The 17,492-nt window shown below is 48.3% G+C and overlaps 8 protein-coding genes across 8 annotated transcripts; all 8 read left to right on the top strand. All coding sequences in view use genetic code 12, as the record gives it.

The window, feature by feature from the left end:
* Positions 1–198: 198 nt before the first annotated feature.
* Positions 199–2,882, top strand: CXQ87_001470 (uncharacterized protein; the record flags this gene model as incomplete). The annotated part of the gene is made up of 3 exons (XM_025480006.1): positions 199–1,827; positions 1,848–2,689; positions 2,714–2,882. The coding sequence occupies 3 exons, from the start codon at positions 199–201 to the stop codon at positions 2,880–2,882; spliced, it is 2,640 nt and encodes an 879-aa protein (XP_025339479.1).
* Positions 2,883–4,775: 1,893 nt separating this feature from the next.
* Positions 4,776–5,756, top strand: CXQ87_001469 (uncharacterized protein; the record flags this gene model as incomplete). Its single annotated transcript, XM_025480005.1, has 1 exon — positions 4,776–5,756. One exon carries the CDS (start codon positions 4,776–4,778, stop codon positions 5,754–5,756), a length of 981 nt encoding a protein of 326 aa, XP_025339478.1.
* A 1,444-nt stretch (positions 5,757–7,200) lies between these two features.
* Positions 7,201–9,225, top strand: HGT5 (Hgt5p; the record flags this gene model as incomplete). The annotated part of the gene is made up of 1 exon (XM_025480004.1): positions 7,201–9,225. The coding sequence occupies one exon, from the start codon at positions 7,201–7,203 to the stop codon at positions 9,223–9,225; it is 2,025 nt and encodes a 674-aa protein (XP_025339477.1).
* Positions 9,226–9,829: 604 nt separating this feature from the next.
* CXQ87_001467 (uncharacterized protein) lies at positions 9,830–10,624 on the top strand (the record flags this gene model as incomplete). Its single annotated transcript, XM_025480003.1, has 1 exon — positions 9,830–10,624. The coding sequence occupies one exon, from the start codon at positions 9,830–9,832 to the stop codon at positions 10,622–10,624; it is 795 nt and encodes a 264-aa protein (XP_025339476.1).
* A 1,062-nt stretch (positions 10,625–11,686) lies between these two features.
* RPL8B (60S ribosomal protein eL8) lies at positions 11,687–12,478 on the top strand (the record flags this gene model as incomplete). The annotated part of the gene is made up of 1 exon (XM_025480002.1): positions 11,687–12,478. The coding sequence occupies one exon, from the start codon at positions 11,687–11,689 to the stop codon at positions 12,476–12,478; it is 792 nt and encodes a 263-aa protein (XP_025339475.1).
* A 666-nt stretch (positions 12,479–13,144) lies between these two features.
* Positions 13,145–13,799, top strand: CXQ87_001465 (ubiquinol--cytochrome-c reductase subunit 6; the record flags this gene model as incomplete). The annotated part of the gene is made up of 2 exons (XM_025480001.1): positions 13,145–13,201; positions 13,383–13,799. The coding sequence occupies 2 exons, from the start codon at positions 13,145–13,147 to the stop codon at positions 13,797–13,799; spliced, it is 474 nt and encodes a 157-aa protein (XP_025339474.1).
* Positions 13,800–15,233: 1,434 nt separating this feature from the next.
* CXQ87_001464 (RNA-binding protein) lies at positions 15,234–16,100 on the top strand (the record flags this gene model as incomplete). The annotated part of the gene is made up of 1 exon (XM_025480000.1): positions 15,234–16,100. The coding sequence occupies one exon, from the start codon at positions 15,234–15,236 to the stop codon at positions 16,098–16,100; it is 867 nt and encodes a 288-aa protein (XP_025339473.1).
* Positions 16,101–16,284: 184 nt separating this feature from the next.
* On the top strand, positions 16,285–17,110 carry CXQ87_001463 (60S ribosomal protein uL2; the record flags this gene model as incomplete). Its single annotated transcript, XM_025479999.1, has 2 exons — positions 16,285–16,288; positions 16,350–17,110. The coding sequence occupies 2 exons, from the start codon at positions 16,285–16,287 to the stop codon at positions 17,108–17,110; spliced, it is 765 nt and encodes a 254-aa protein (XP_025339472.1).
* Positions 17,111–17,492: the final 382 nt, after the last annotated feature.

The raw sequence follows: 17,492 nt of genomic DNA, 5'->3' as shown, positions 1-17,492 counted from the left end.
TGGTTAGAGGTCTTTACCAGATGTGGTAGGATGCGTCCTGTGCTGTGTTGTGCTATTGCCCAAAGAGGCAAGCTAATACCCCAGGCCTGCAGCACACTGCGTCTGTGTTTACCTTTTAACCGTTGCAGCCATTCTTGCTCGGAGCTCTTTGCATCCTCTTATATAGCCAACCGTTTTTCTCTATCATATTCACACACCATGGATTCGAATCTCGTTATTCTCTCCTTGGAGTACTCCTACTTGCTCAACCCACTGGCTGGGTTGTTCGAGTCCGACTGTGGACTCTGGCAGAGTCTGGCTACTTACCTGCCTACTTTGATCCACCTGGCTGGTCATTTCAGAGTTTTGGATAACATGAAGCCCTTAAGGGAAACCGTGAGGAAATTGAATCACAACGGCATGGGCGAGGAGAACCATGTCAAATTGGTGGAGCCTCAATTGAACAACCAGCTCATCACAATCCTGATAAATGGCCTGGAGACGTTCATTAACATTTCGAGAATTGAGCTTTTACGTGCGTACCACCGCGTCGACGCTAAGAAAATCGTGCTTTCCGAGGCTGATTTCGCCAATATTGGCCCTGAGTTTGTTCTGAGACTGGAAGCGATAGCCTCAAGGTGCCGGGTTGAACTCATGGTCACCGACAAGAACATTGACTTTAAGAGCACACAAATGGCACCAGGACCGTTTGGGCTATATATCGCTGGTCCCACGGAAAACTTGTCTGTGGCTGAAACCGAGTGTCGGATTCTTGTGGATGCTCTTTTACATGGCTGCAAAGTGCACCAGATCAACATTCCATTATCGCTTCTTCCAGGAATTGGAGGAGTGAATTTGGCCAATTTTGCCGAAATTGCCCGCCAGCTGAACGTCAACATCTACCTCCCTTCGCTTATGCCACACAGCTTCAACTGTGAGCTCGTTGAGACCAGTGAAAGCAGCATATGGATTACTGCAAAGAAGGTGCCTGAGCTTCTTTTAGCGAAACGTATTCTCCTGGATTTGGTGGCAACGGTGGATTGCAGAATCAACCTGGCTGCAAACTTGTACTTGCATGAGATTGAGATTGCTAAGGATAAGCTAGATATCATCACGCTTTATGCACAGAGAGATGTTCTGAACATTATGTTTTTGCACGGCACATTTATCCAGATTCCCAGCTTAGGTGAGGCAAAGAACAACAAAATAATCGTTCAAGGCCACAGCACGGAGGCTGTTTCCAAAACCGTGCAAGACATCTCCAACTTGAGCTGCAATTACTACAGCTTGGACATCAGGTTTCCGGAAGGCTCGAGATCCCCTGACTTCGAGTATTACTTGATCAACCTTATCAATGTCCGCAAAACGTGCATTCTCACATACAACTGCAACGGAATGAACATTGTGGGAGTCAAGGACGAGGTCAGACTGCTTCTTAAGGATTTGATTGCAGCGCTTCAGAATACCTCTCTTTTCACGGATCCCGGCGACGGATCAAGCCAGTTCCGCTTCTCTGTCAGCATGGAGCTTCAAAACGAACATAGAGAGTTCCTCAGCGGCAAGAAAAACGGCAAGATCATCAAAATCCTCAACCAGCTCAACCATATGCCACAAATCCGTTTCAGGCACTTGAACGAGTACAACTTCTTGATCACCTCCACGATTTCTGTATCCGCCGGAGTCAAGAACAAGCAGATGTCGTCAGTATTTGACATTCTTCTGAAGAGCGTCAGCCTTATTGAGATGGAGCTCCCAGCGGAAATGCAGTTCAATATTCCTGAAGTTTTCCACAAGAGCATCATCGGCAACGGTGGATCCATCATCCAGCTGATCATGAAAAAGTACAATGTGTTCATCAAGTTTTCGAGTCTGAAGAAAACCCCGAGAAAACCACCGACGATAGAATTCTCTATTCTTTCAGAAGAGACAACAACGTGCTCATCAAGTGCCCCATGAAGAACCTGAAGAACATCCTTTTCGTCAAGTACGAAATTGACCAGTTGGTTGCACAATGCTGTCTGAACACATTGGCCCAGCTGAGAGGAATGGCTACTATTTACAACAGCGTTGGATTTAGGCTTCTCAAGAGTCACTACCAGATGCTTATCAGGAAACAAGGCCAGGATCTCAGATTCGTTAACGACCTCGAAACTGACTTCAGCACCTACATTGACTTCCCTACCTCGCTAGAAACGTTCAAGGGCGAGAGCTCTCACCTTTTGGCTATCAAAGGAAACGACAATAGACCTCACTCTTGTGCACTCAAATTGGCCTCCATGCTTCCTGAAACATGGGAGTTTCAAGTCACCTTCTGTCCCGGCAAGTTTGACGGAACGTTCAGCGAAAGCAACGAGGATTTCAGAGAAAAAGTTGTCATTCCGTTCAGGCTTCTTTTGGATGTGGAGCTTGCGTGGAACAGAAACCCCGTGGACTCTGAAACCCAGGAACCGCTTCCGTACCACCAGGTTTTCCTCAGTTCCTACAACAAGGCCAACGCCCAGAAAGCCATTCACGATTTGACAATTTACCTCAGAGAAGAGCGTTTCCTTATTTTGGACAAACAGGCCATGAACTTTGACCCCATCGTCCCAGCCTTGATGCTCCCACCTACCCCATTAGCTTCACCATTGCGTTCTCCCGTCAGATCTCCCACAAGATCCCCCACCAGATCGCCAGAACGCTACTCAGACATGTCTACGGATTACTCCAGGTCCCCCACAAGGTCCCCCACGAGGTCTCCTACCAGACAGCCTATGAGCAACAGTGGATCCCCCAAAAGATCCCCCAACCGGCCCCAGGCTCTCAGAACTATCACCAACCAGCCGGTCAACTCCATGAAAAAGATACCCAGCTTGGTGGCTCCTTTGGCCCCCAACTTCCACAATGTGCCCAGCCAGTGGTGACCATGATACACTGTATAGTAATCCACGAAGTATTGAGAGAGGTGTAGGAGTAGTGAAGAAGGAAAGGAAGGACTGTTCAAGTGAATCTTCGTACTAGAATCATTCTGACTGAGAACGATTATAGCGACATTTGCAGCCGAGTAGGTTGTGAGCCTATTATAATCGTCTGTCAAGGAGATGATATGCATATTGATTGCGATACAATCTGGAAGGAACTTAGAAAAGCTTGTTGGAGTGATACAAAAGAGCTCCTGTAACCATTTGAGGACAGTTGATTGTATCTCTAAGTAGATATCATGGGACTCGACAGAAAGATCGTTCGTTGAGTACGCTGTGGGCCTATTATAGAGTTCTGCTTCTGAATAACCAAATGCCAGTGAAACGGTAAAAGATTATTTTAGACAAACATGAGAGAATAAAGAGGAGTGGGAGGAAAATTACATCTCATCCCAAAGCGCTCCACCTTGTGCTGTATCAGCATCAATACAGCTGTGCTATGTATATGTGCACCTTTCAAAATCCAGCATTCAGCCTCACATTCCCATCCTTCATCAGCCTAGAAAAGTTATTGCACCAATTAGATCTTTTGTCCCAAAAATAAATGAGCCTTGCACGGCGACTCCGATGATGCCTTCTAGAGCCGCAGAGGGACCGAGGAAGATCAACACAAGAAGTTTCAATTTCGTGCAAACTTGGTTAATTTCATTTTCGTTCATTTCACCACACTTGCCGGAATTAATCAGAATCGGATCCCGGAGAACTTTCCCCAAAGCCGAAATCTTCTCCACTCCGGATCCAACTTTGGGCTCCAAAACGCAACTACAAAATCCGAACGGTATGCATCTTGACGCACACCTGGTGCATCACCTTGAGCTTCTTGGCCCATAAACCGTGGAATTCTGGGCAGCAGAGGAATTGATGAAAGCGATTGGCGGAACATTAATCGACTTTAGGCAAAAATTCATAATAAGTAGAATAATGCAAAACTGGGGTGCTGAAAATTGGTGGATCTGGTTGAGATCCTTCCATTGAGCTCACTACGCTCGGCTCCCGATAAGAACCACGTCGGAACCCGCTGGCCAAATCTTCCAAACTCTCCCAAAATCTAGATCACCTCCAAAACACCACAAAACAATCACAAAAAACAACACAAAACAACCAAAACCCTCCCGCCGTCCAGCAAGTCCACATAAGGTTCCTCGGCTCCAGCTGCGCATTTAGCCCACCCTACATGTCAGCTAACGGCGTTCCCGATGAGGACACCGCCTTAGATCCGAAAGACACTGAATCAGGGGCAAAACACACCTTCAGTTTCTGGAATATCCAAATCAGGGCAATCTGTAAAAACTAGACGAACAATCGCCGGTCTTTGTGTCGGGCGTTTCCTCATCCGGTAGTGATTCGCAGCCATCGCAGGACTAAACTGTCTAACTCCTGAGGCCGGGTTCCTCGAATCCAGCATAATTCAGGCCAAAAGAGAAAAACAGAAAGAAAGTTTCGATCCACGGTTTCCTAAATAATCCAAAAATTTGCTCCAAAATCGCTGGAACGCAGTTTTGGCGCCCCACGAATTAGTCTAGCGCCTGCCCAACATTCGCTGTCCGCCGCTGTCGCGCCGCGGACTGGCGCCGGATTGTTGGCACCGACCGTCCCAGCGAGAACAGGCCACCACGACGGGGCCAATGCCAAAAGAAAAAAAGTAGAAAACTTTTAAAAGATCCTGGGAGTCCGCCGCCTTATATACTTTTTGCTTTTCCACCCCTCAAAACGCACCATCCCGGCACCAATCTGCACCGTCTTGCAGCCATTATGCTCGGAGGAAAGCCTCGCCAGATTCCTCGCTCGCTTCGCTCGGAGTGCTTATAACCTACAGCTTCTGCTCTTCAACCACCCATGCATTTTTCATTTGGTCTTCCACACCTGGAGATTTTCCGCTGGCTGGCGCCTTCGGGTCCTCCATCTTCGCCTTTTGAAAACCCCCTTTTATCTGCCGTCTTCGATGCCTCCATGAAGGTGCTGATGCCGCTAACCATCGCCGTGGTGTACTTCTCTGCGGTGCACTTTGTCAACCCAATTGTCATTGACAGACAGAAGAGGAAAGCAAACTTGGCCGATGAGAAGCTCAAAGAGTCGCAGACCAAGAGATTGAGGCCTGCTCCGACGAAAATCGCTCAGACGGGCCTCTTCAAGGTGTTCGTTTTCTTCCACAACGTCTTCCTCTGTATCTACTCGGTCTGGACGTTTGTGGGCATGCTCAGATGCTTCGGCAGAACCGTGGCGTCCATGTCGCTCAAGTACAACTCGTCCCACTCGCTTTCCAATTTCGTTTACGCCGTCTGTGACGTGGAAAACGGCGTCTTCAAGCAGGACTCCCTCACCAAGAACCTCACCATCTACGGCTGGTGGTTCTACATGCTGAAGTTTTACGAGGTTTTGGACACCGTGGTCATTCTCTTGAAAGGACGCCCTTCGTCGCTTTTGCAGAGCTACCACCACGCCGGTGCCATGATGTGCATGTGGAGTGGAATCCGCTACCGCTCTCCTCCAATCTGGATTTTCGTGGTCTTCAACTCCTTCATCCACTCGTTGATGTACTTCTACTTCTCCGTGTGCTGCTTGAAGATCAGGGTGCCTGTGATTGTCAAGAGAGTGCTCACGTCGCTTCAGATTTCCCAGTTTGTCGTGGGCGGCTCTTTGGCTGTTTTCCACGCTTTTGTCTGGTACTGGGACCAGCAGAGCAACTCTTACAGCAACTGCATCGAGCTGGCCGAGCAGGCGTTGCCTCTCATGATCAACGTGGCTTACTTGACGCCGTTGACCATGTTGTTTGCCGCTTTCTACATCGAGAGCTACATCAAGGGCGGCAAGAAGTAGCGGGCGAGCGGATGTAAATAAGAACAGAACAGTTGCACGAAAGTGTTGGTTGTAGATTGGGAGGGAGGCATTGACCTGGGCCTGGTTGAGACTGAAATACTCTATGGGACTCAATTCAGAAGCACAAGAATGGCGTTTGACTTCTTGAGATCACGCATGATGATAGAAACTGTCCTTCGAACAACTCCCTTTATCAGTAGAATATCTGCTTTTGTGGAAAGTTGATCCGAGTCTTAGATAACGAAATCCGGGGTAATGAAGCTCACCAAGCCGACCAAAAAAGCGTCTCTATGATCAGCCTGGCAGTCAAACGTCACTATTTTAAGCTTTTTTGAAAGTAGCCTCGAGGAAACGAAAATGCCCTCCTTTCACTGCAATTTCCATGGCTTCATCTTCTTATCTCTTGGTTGCGGCGTTCTCGGGACCTCGGAGTTTCAGATAGCGACCCCACCCGACAATCCCCATAACCAGCTTTCCCAAATATCAAAAAATCAAAATCTTAAATGTAAACCCTCTCATAGGCCACATTCACCAAACGGCTGACTTCACCCTTTTGCATTTTCGTGCTGGCTGCGAAAGCTTATTGTATGACGTCAAGCCAACGGGGAACAAAGAGCCACAAGCAACTCCACAATCAAAGAACCGTGAACCATCGAAAATTCCATATAAACTTCGAAATCGAAATGCTACAAAATCCACATCCACCCCTCAGGAAACCCCACGCGTAGGACCCTGGAATGTCTGACGTCATAGCCCGAAATCCGCCGATTCTGAAAACCAGCCTCGAGAGTCCAGTGCTCCAGACCATCAATTCCAGCCAACTACGATTTTTGTACACCGCGGTTGCAAATGTCTCAGAAGATTGGAGGTGTCCCGCTTCCAGCAAGCAAAATACGACATCGTGCATGCCGACCGAATGCAAACCGGGTTACAATACCAGTGTGGATGTTTTTTTCTTTATTAGCGTTTGTCTTGAAATAACAGTTCTTCAACCCGGGGACACGTCGCCGAACATCGGAACAATGGTGGAGTCGTAAATTGCGAGTTGCAGCCTACGATAAGATAACAGTAGATAAGAGGCAGGCTGTAGGTAAGGACGAAAAGAGTAGCAGGCGAAAAGCCTAATCTGTTTTGTACGACTTGACACTCTGGAGTCGGAATTTTGCGTAAGAAATACCCGTTTTCCTGGGGGTAAGGGGCATTGTTATTGGTCCTTGGCTCGCTTCAGTAGGCCTACTCGGCAGGGTCCACCAAACCAGGACCAAGTGTCGAATTTGGGTCAATTTTGATTGATGCAAATTAAAAGTCGGAATCTAAAAAATCGCCTTCTAAACATCTCCCAAATCCCTCTAAAGAAAACTTCCAGGTGTGGTGCTGGTGTTCAACGGACTGTACCCTAATTCTCAACATCTATTCTCACTTGCCAACTACTTCTAATGCCAACATGAGCAGGTACCAAAGGATCGATTCTGTGCCGGACTCCGGCCAGGCCTCTGACGAAGAAACAGGGCCTCCCGGAAGACCTTCTCCTTTACATTCCGTGCTTTACACCGCCCCAGGCGAAAAACAGCCTCTCCAGCCTTTAGGCCACTTGGACTCCCTAGACCAGTCCTACGAGAAACCAGGCCACGAACACGTGAGCGACCTGCTTACCTCCCGTTCTTCTGTGGGTTCCGACAACGATCCCGTGATGTTGGGTTCGCTGGATATGCTGCTGCTGAAGGATGGAAGGGTGGACCCTGACGACTTTGCTGAATGGGAAACCATAGACACTGCTACGGAGCATGACGGGCTCAGACGCAGGGGTGCCTCGGAGCCGGGTGTCCACATGGACAACTATGGCAATTCGTACGATCACGTTGATTTCGATGCTGGAAGGTACACCAGGAAGCTCAGGTTCAAGGGTAAGAGGTTGGTGTACTTTACGTCAGCGTTCGTGTCGCTTTTCGTGTCGTTGTTCGGTTACGAGCAGGGCGTGTGCCTGGGCATCTTGACTTTCGTCACGTTCAAAATGTACTTCAACTATCCCACGGCGACGCAGATCGGCTTGGTCATTTCCATTTTGGAGATTGGCGCCATGATCTCGTCGCTTTTGGTGTCCAAGATCTCGGACTCGATCGGCCGAAAGCGGACCATCTTGCTCGGCACGGTCATATTTATGCTTGGTGGTTGTCTTCAATCTTTTGCAACCAACCTTTGGATCTTCGGCGTGGGCCGTGTTTTCAGTGGTTTCGGCGTGGGTATTCTCTCGACCATGGTGCCGCTGTACCAGTGTGAGATCTCGCCGTCCGAAGAGCGTGGTAAATTGGTCTGTGGTGAGTTTACTGGAAACATTGCTGGCTACTGCTTGAGTGTGTGGGTCGACTACGCCTGCTACTTTATCCAGGACATTGGCGATGCTAGAGAGAACCCAAATACTCTCGCAGCGAACGTCTCATGGCGCTTTCCCCTTTTCATCCAGGTCCTCTTGGCCATTGTGTTGTTTATTGGTGGCTTCTTTGTCGTTGAGAGTCCTAGATGGCTTCTTGATGTCGACATGGACCAGCGAGGCTTCCATGTTCTTTGTCTTCTCTTCCACGACGACCCAGATCCCCTCAAAGCAGAACACGAGTTCTTTTTGATCAAAAACAGTATTTTGGAGGAGCGTATCAAGATCCCCAAGAAAGAGCGGTCATGGAGACACATGTTCCGCACCTACCGCCTCCGTATATTCATTGCCTGTTCGGCGTTGGCCTTTGCCCAATTCAACGGCATCAACATTATTTCGTATTACGCCCCCATGGTCTTCACCGAAGCAGGCTTCAAGGATTCCATGGCGCTACTCATGACGGGTGTCAATGGTACAGTCTACTTGCTCAGTACCATTCCACCATGGTTCTTGGTGGACCAATGGGGAAGAAAACCCATTTTGGTGAGTGGTGGTGCCTCTATGGGTATCTGTCTCAGTTTGATTGCGTTTGTCATGTGGCTCGATGTCGGAGCTACGCCGCTGCTTGTGGCTGTTTTGGTGGTCGTCTACAATGCTTCGTTTGGTTACTCCTGGGGCCCCATTGGTTTCCTTATTCCACCCGAGGTGTATCCTTTGGCAGTGAGATCAAAGGGTGTATCGCTCTCTACGGCCACTAACTGGCTTGCAAACTATATTGTGGGTCAGCTCACGCCGATTTTCCAAGAGACCATCGGTTGGGCCATGTACATTTTCCCCGCCACAAGCTGTGTGCTTTCCATTGCTACTGTGATGTACTTCTACCCCGAGACAAAAGGTGTGGAGTTGGAGAACATTGACCAGTTATTCGACGAGTACTACGGAACTTCCACCGCTGGGTATGCGCAGGTTGGAGATGCCACTGCCATGGAGCTTGACGAATTTGACTACGAGCTTGGGGTAGCGAAGCCCGGCCCCGAGGAGCCCGGCCCTGAGGAGCCCAAGCTGAAAAACGAGCTGCTGCGGTTATCAGGAGAAAGCTAGGAGGGGCCTCGAGCGCCCCAGAGCGGCATGATCCACCGCAAGCGGTGGACAAGGATAGACGCCGTGCGTTGATAAACGGTACAACGGCAGCGGCTCGCGGCAGGAGTCGAAAATTATTCAGGTTAGTAGATTTCGATACAAGTTTTTTTATTTCGCCGGGCGCTTGCCCGGGTAGGTTTTGTGTTGGGTTTGAGGTTTTTTAATGCTTTGCAGCTTTGACGCATAAGCCAGGGTTTGCGCGAGTCTAGGTGGTCGGGATGTGGCTCTGGTGCGTCTGGGTGCAAATAGGCTATTTTGGGAGCAAGCGTTTGCGAGTTGAGCAGGAGGAAGAATTTCAGTGAAGGCCAAAAAAAGAAGGAAATGTGGAACACCGGCAATCACCGTCTGCTCTGTGTCTACTAAAACTTCCCATTTTGCTTCCTTTCTTTTTTTTTTTCTATCTAGGATGATGCCCCGACGTGCGGCACCGCAAACGACGTACCTCCAGTTTACCGCGCTGCGCCAATTGCTGGGCCCAAAGTATAAAACCCTCGAGACGCCGACCATATCTGACAGCTTTCCCCAGAACTTCAGAAACTCATAAAAGTACCAAAAACCCAGTGGAATGCTCGCCGTGGCCAGCTCCCTGTCGCTCAACAGCGACTTTTCCGATGACTCTCTCGACAGCATATTTGATCGTCGTGAACTGGTTTCCAGCATCGACACCACTTTCTCGGACATCAGTGCCCAGTGCGCCTGTCTGCCCGTATTGACGGCAGCCACGGCACAGGCCCAAAAATCACCAGTGCGGGACCCGCGGGCGGAACTTCTGTACATCTTGGCCGCCGCCGAGGATCTTGAAAAACAAGAAAAGGAACGGGTGAAGGAAGAGAAGGAAGAGAAGGTGGAACCAGCTTCAGAACAGGAGTTGCAGACGTTTTCTGCCAGCAAACCGCAGACCCCAACCGAATCTCACAAACCCAAATTTCGCAGCCGCGAGACACGCGCCAACTCGAGGTTTCTACGGCTCTATGCCCACGACACTGCCGCTCGTGCCCACGGCAGACTTCCTATGCTCAATTCGCCCGAGGAACTTGCGCTTCTTCGAAGAATCCCAGCACTCCGTCGTTTCGACAAAAACCACGATTTGGCCAGAATCTCGGCTCTTTCGTGCAAGAAGCTCTGGGACGCCGTGGTGTTGCCTCCTCGGGCCGATCCGCTCCCCAAGTCTACAGTGGACAGCTACGCGTATTTGCGTATGGAAGCCAAAGGCGGGTTGGTGATTGAGCGTGGCAGAAACGGTAGTAAAGTTGTGCCTTGGGCTCCCCACAGAAAATGGGTTCCTCCTGCTGGTCAGATGGGCACCGGACAGTACACCGTGAAAGGGTGGGTTCCCTCGAGGCTTGTCCCCAAGGAGTGATTAGGCCATGAAGTGAAACTTTTCACCGCAACTTTGTCTTCGGTGGCTGCAAATGCGAAACATGCATGTTGCGCCGGAGTTCCAACATTGACATTTCAGTGCGGCGCCATGTCTCACATCCGTGATACCCTAATTTACCGTGAGAGCGTTTGCTTTGAATTTTATAAAACTAGACTCTGGGCCAGTTCCAGAGATGTGATTGCATTTACCGATCGAGCAGGTCTCGAGCATGCTCGGATGATAAGTAACGAGACAACGATTTAATGTTATTGGAGATTTGTAGAGCGATTGTAGGAAAGTGAAGGAGAATGTGGGTTTTCGAAGGAGGTGATTTCTCCCCACCTACACTCCCCACCTACAGCTTTAAAATGGAAAAATGGCCTATCGGAATTGTGTTGTCGTGTGGCATTAAACGAGATGCTGATGATTGAGGTAATTATTTAGAACAGGAACTCAATGTGGCTTTATTTTGAGCGGGACATGAATGGTAGAATAGCCGATGTCTACTTAAAGAAATCTGATCATCATCTTTTACCTTGTTTAAGGTACCTTGTTTAAGGTCCTCTGATTCTATACCTGGTGTCATATTTCAAAGGAAGCTGTGTCTCTGAATGCTGACAACAATAGTACAAACAATTTCAGCATGACACCTTGAATGAAAGACTTTCCCAACTCTACAAGGCTTTGGCAATTGGCCACTGCCTTCTTGAGGTTGACAACTACCTCTGTATTGGAGTCTCGTGAGACTTCAACAACGCATACGATTTTGTAAAGACAAATCTCCACATCACAAAAAGAAAGAAAGACAATTCAAAAAAATAAATTCAAAAAATTAATCTTAAAACTCCCATATCTATGGTATGACAGCCTGACTCTGAAGCTCTGGTCCGTCTACGTACTTAGACAGTGCGACAGTCACAATACACACGTGATCGACAACCACCACCTAACGATGCGGTTTCCAGCTTATACACAGACCGTGCTTCGCGCACCCGTGCACCACATAGTGAGGACCCACGAAAAATTCTATCAAAAAAGTTGCATCCTCCATCAACCACAGACATGGCTCCAGGAAAGAAAGTCGCTCCCCTCCCTTTGGCCGCTAAGGCCCAGGCTGTTGAGCCAAAGCAGGCCAACTCTTTGATTGAGACCAGAAAGAGAAACTACGGTATCGGTCAGGACATCCAGCCAAAGAGAAACTTGTCCAGATTCGTCAAGTGGCCCCAGTACGTCAGATTGCAGAGACAGAAGAAGATCTTGTCCATGAGATTGAAGGTCCCTCCTGCCATTGCTCAGTTCCAGAACGTCTTGGACAAGAACACCGCTGCCCAGACTTTCAAGCTCTTCAACAAGTACAGACCTGAGACTGCTGCTGACAAGAAGGAGAGATTGACCAAGGAGGCTGCTGCCATTGCTGAGGGCAAGAAGGCTCACGATGTTTCCCCTAAGCCAGTTGTCGTCAAGTACGGTTTGAACCACGTTGTTTCTCTTATTGAGAACAAGAAGGCCAAGTTGGTTTTGATTGCCAACGACGTCGACCCTATTGAGTTGGTCATCTTCTTGCCAGCTTTGTGCAGAAAGATGGGTGTCCCTTACGCCATTGTCAAGGGTAAGGCTAGATTGGGTACCTTGGTGCACAAGAAGACCTCTTCTGTCGCTGCTTTGACCGAGGTCTCTGCTGAGGACGAGGCTGAGTTGTCCAAGTTGGTGTCTACCATCAACGCTAACTTCATTGAGAAGTACGAGGAGCACAGAAAGCACTGGGGTGGTGGTATCATGGGCAAGAAGCACAACGACAAGGTTGCTAAGAAGGCTAAGGCTTTGGAAGTTGCCCAGGCCTCCGGTCAAGCTTAAGTCATGTATAGTTAATCAGGGCACCGCCCGTTGGACGAGATTTGTAGCATTTAGTGTGCATTTGACGTAGCGTGGGAAGATTACGATCGGGTGGACTTGTAAGATGGATTAACTGAAAGTTACTGAAAATAGTGGATATGATTTTTAAAAGGATGGATTTAAGACTAAAAATGTCAATTTGAGAACGGAAGGCCTTCGATTTGAATGGGCCTCATGGAAGGGTCTCGCTTGGTTCAGCCGGTTCAACGGTAAGCATTCTATTCTACCCTGTATCTTGCTCGATATTACTATAGCTGCTTTCTCAGTACTGCCTAGCGTTGCACTACTATGCGCAAAGAGTGCCTCCACAATTCCTCAAATGAGCCTGAACTAAACGCAAATCAACAATTTCTGATCTTGTCTGCTTTTTGACATCTTTCAGTAATTCAACAAACTCTCCCTCCGTCGGCTGCTTCACATCCGTCGGGCCATCCATCGAAAGACCCGTGCACCAGCGCCTGTATAGCGGTGTCCCAGATTGACCAATCGCTAGGCTCATGATTTGCAACCTTCGCACCATCCAATTTCCAAAAAAACAGCCTTCACCAAGACACCTTCATAAAACCAGGTTCCCCACACCCAGAGGCACTTCCCATTTACAAAGCTGCCCAGGTTCCCTAGTATAGAATGTCGTTTTTCAGAGACTTGATCGAGCAGGCCTTCCCTGTGGCCTATGCTGCCGAGGTATGTTGAAGCATCGAAGATTCAAGACAAGCAAGGTGAGGCAGATGTCTTACGATTCCGCCGCCAGCAACAAAGAAAACACTCAACTGTGAAACTGGAGATGATCCGTTTGAGCGTCTTCTTTCGCTATGTGCTTTCCTGAATCTTCAATCCAATCTATAGACAATTTACTAACCGATAGCCCGAGGAAGAGGTGCCTGTTGACGCCGAGGAGGAGTCCCAGGAGGAGTCCCAGGAAGAAACCAAGGAAGAAGACGCCGGAGAGGCTGCCGAGGACGCCGCTGAGGAGGCTCCAGCATCCGACGATCCTGAAGAAGAGGAGGAAGAGGAAGACGAGGACGAAGATGAGGACGACGAGGATGACGAGGAGGAGGTGACCGACCCCTTCGACGATCTCCGTGAAGAGTGTGCTAAGTCCGCCTCGTGTGTGCCATACGTGCACCACTTTGACCACTGTGTGGAGAGAGTGCAGAAGGAGCAAGAGGAGGAGGACTACCAACAAAAGGCCTACAAGGAGGACTGTGTTGAGGAGTTCTTCCACTTGCAGCATTGCATCAACGACTGCGCTGCCCCTAGGTTGTTCTACAAGTTGAAGTAGGCGCCCATCAAAATCCACTGCATGTATTCCTCATTCACTCGACATCGCCACACCGGCATTACAAATAGAAACGCTATCGTCATGGAGAAGTGTAGATTGTAGAGGGAAAATGGTATTTTTTCGATTAGAACGAGCTGGAGGTGGCGGCATATTTTGTACTATGGATATGTTTGATCAAGCGAGACGGACAGACAAAATGCATGTACTTTGGAAAAACCATGAAAAACGAGTTTGCTAGTTTAAATGAATATGTGCCTACTTCTATTCAACGAGTAAGAAGATATGAGTATAAAATTAAGCTTTGTTGATTCAGCGTCAGGTTGAAGAAAGTCGTCAATTCTTTATTGAAGACTCTTTCCAAAACTACCTCACGAGGCCCAATGTGCAATGAATGTGATCTAACCGAGATAACGCCCTATGGCTGGTTTCGAGCTCAATGGATACTACAATTGCATGTCATAAGATATCGTCTCAAAACTTAAATATTACCGAAGTGTGGGTAACAAGATTTGTATCTCGTTTGGCAATACGCCTATAGCCAGAGAGCGGGAATTTTTCCCAATTTTTTTGCAAATCCAATGGAAAAGGAAAGAGGCCATCAGAACCAAAGTATACTTCATCGTTACCTGTAGTGTCCTCTTTACTCGACAATTGCACCAACTAATAGACTGATTAAATCATCATTTGACAAGTTTATAACCTTATGATTTCAAAGCGTTGAAACTATTTTCCATTAACAGTGGCTAATAAATGTTATTTGACATTTTTTTTTTTTTGCTGGCCAATGTATCGACACCCATTCCAAGAAGTGATGACGTCTCGCTTGTAGATCTCATTTGCAACCATTTTGGGAGAATACCCACTGATTGCGAAATGACCAACAGGGTACACTAATTCCCATAATTGACCAGAGAGATCAAAGCGCTCGAATTTGTTACGTTTTACTCCCTTCTCGTCAATTCTCCACAGGTTCGACTAATTATACTCTCTAGTCGTCTATTGGTCGAATTTCTAATGCTCGTGATTGCAACTACTGCTCGTGACATGAAACAAATGCTGCCAATAGTACCCTACAACGCCATTGAGCCGATAAAACCAAGCAAATTTCAAGAATTACCTCAAAACACTCATCGCAAGCTCTTTTTCTACTATTATCAATCAATATTGTTCGTGCCCTGTTCAGACCACTTGGCCAACATGGACCGAATGATACAACCTGCATAGACCATAATGGACCTACCCCAACAATTTCACCACCCAGGCGTAAAAATATTGAAACCAGCCAAATAGCGTAAATATTCAGAACCAATTGACCTCATAAATCTCACTGATTTATCAAAATAGCGCAGGTGTGGTTCCTCCGCCACGGTAACTGCTGGCTAGTCCAACAAGGTATGCAGGCCCGCAAGCCGAAGTCAACACGCAACTACTACCATGTCCAAGCCAATCATTGAAGAAAGACTCTACATCGGAAACATCGACTACTCAGTCACGGAAGATGATCTCCGGGCGTATTACGAAGGCTTGCTGGTCGAGCAGGTGGAGCTCCCCACCAAGACACTCTTCAAACACCTGAAGACCAAAAAGCCGATTATCAGAACACTAGGGTTCGGATTTGTCCAGTTTTCTTCGAAGGACGAGGCAGACAAGGCTTTGGAGAAGACTGACGGCCAGGAGATCAAAGGCAGGACGGTTTTCGCCAAAAAGGCGCATCCTCCACCAACCGAGGAAGAGAGGAAACAGAGAGCCGAGGACTGGAAGAAGTTCAAGCAGGAGAGAAAGGCCAAAAAAGAAGGAGTGAAGCCAGCGGATGCTGCTGAGAAGAAGGCCGAGAAGCCAGCAGAGGCTGCTTCTTCCAATGGTCCTCGTAAGAAGAAGCAGGATACGAACAAAACGCCACTGGGTGTGACTTCGGAGGACACTGTTTTCGTGACAAACTTGGACTTCAAGGCCACTTCCGAACTGTTACATGAGACGTTCGAGCCATTGAACCCCAAGTGGGTTCATGTGCCACCAAAGAGAGTGCCCCGTTACCTTCTCAAACAAATCAAGCAGAAAAACAAGCCATTGTACAACAGAGGCATTGCTTTTGTCAAGTTCTCAGATCACGAGTCTCAACAGCGTGCAATTGCTGAGTTCAATGGCAGTGAAGTCAACGGAAGACAGATTATCGTGGAGGCTGCTGTGAACAAACCTGAATCTGAGGAGCCAGAGGAGGCCGAGGAGGCCGAGGAGGCTGAGGAGACTGCAACGGGTAACGAGGCTGTTGAGGAGGCTGCTGCCCTTGAGGAGGCTGCCTAGGCACACTCGAAAAGTCCCAATGGCTGCAAAAAATAGCTTATCATGGGTATAGTTGTTTACTAGGGCCGAGCCCTGGACAAATGCACGTGATGCACAGTATCAACACACGTGACACAAATCACGTGCTGAAACTCACAAACCACATCTACAGTGAGGTTTAAAAAAACTAGTATAGTAACCAACCATGGGTATGTAGGTCCCCACGAGGCCGCAATAATCCATCTTTGTACCATTATGCTAACCCCACAGGTAGAGTCATTCGTAACCAGAGAAAGGGTGCTGGATCCGTCTTCACCGCTCACACCAGATTGAGAAAAGGTGCTGCCAAGTTGAGAACCTTGGACTATGCTGAACGTCACGGTTACATTCGTGGTGTCGTCAAGTCTATCATCCACGACTCCGGTAGAGGTGCTCCTTTGGCCAAGGTTGCCTTCAGAGACCCATACAGATACAAGATGAGAGAGGAGACTTTCGTCGCTAACGAGGGTCTTTACACTGGTCAGTTCATCTACTGTGGTAAGAAGGCCTCTTTGAACGTCGGTAACGTTTTGCCTTTGGGCTCTTGTCCTGAGGGTACCATCGTCTCCAACGTCGAGGAGAAGGTTGGTGACAGAGGTGCCTTGGGTAGAACCTCTGGTAACTACGTCATCATCATTGGCCACAACCACGACGAGGGTAAGACCAGAGTCAAGTTGCCATCTGGTGCCAAGAAGATCATCAACTCTGACGCCAGAGGTGTCATTGGTGTTGTTGCTGGTGGTGGTAGAATCGACAAGCCATTGTTGAAGGCCGGTAGAGCTTTCCACAAGTACAAGGCCAAGAGAAACTCGTGGCCTAGAACCAGAGGTGTGGCCATGAACCCAGTTGATCACCCTCACGGTGGTGGTAACCACCAGCACATTGGTAAGGCTTCTACCATTTCCAGAGGTGCCGTTCCAGGTCAGAAGGCTGGTTTGATTGCCGCCAGAAGAACCGGTTTGTTGAGAGGTACCCAGAAGACCCAGGATTAAATAGCATAATGGCATGTGCCTGGACTGTCCAGGAAAAGGAAGGAGCGGTTGAAGGTAGTAGTAGAGGTTCCAGGCGGTAGTCTTGAAGGGTTCTGACTGGTACCTTTCAACAAAATAGTTTGATCAAAAGCTCCGGATTACATAATACTGACTGAGTCACACAATTTAGATGTGACTTCTGTGAGACGTTGAAATAAATTGCTCATCGCAGGATCTCAAGTCATCGGTGAATTCAAGCTTCTAGAGCCTAAATGTCGGCTAAGTTGCCTAGTCGAAGCAAGCCACAAATCAGCAGGCCACCCCAGATGCTTCTTTGATTTACGTTTTCTGTAATAGAATTCGAAAGTTCTATAATTGACAAATTGGACCCTGAAAACTGAAA

The sequence above is a fragment of the Candidozyma duobushaemuli genome, assembly GCF_002926085.2.
Source record: "Candidozyma duobushaemuli strain B09383 chromosome Unknown A_B09383, whole genome shotgun sequence".
NCBI classification, from domain to species: domain Eukaryota; kingdom Fungi; phylum Ascomycota; class Pichiomycetes; order Serinales; family Metschnikowiaceae; genus Candidozyma; species Candidozyma duobushaemuli.
This window is presented reverse-complemented; position numbering and strand designations above follow the sequence as displayed.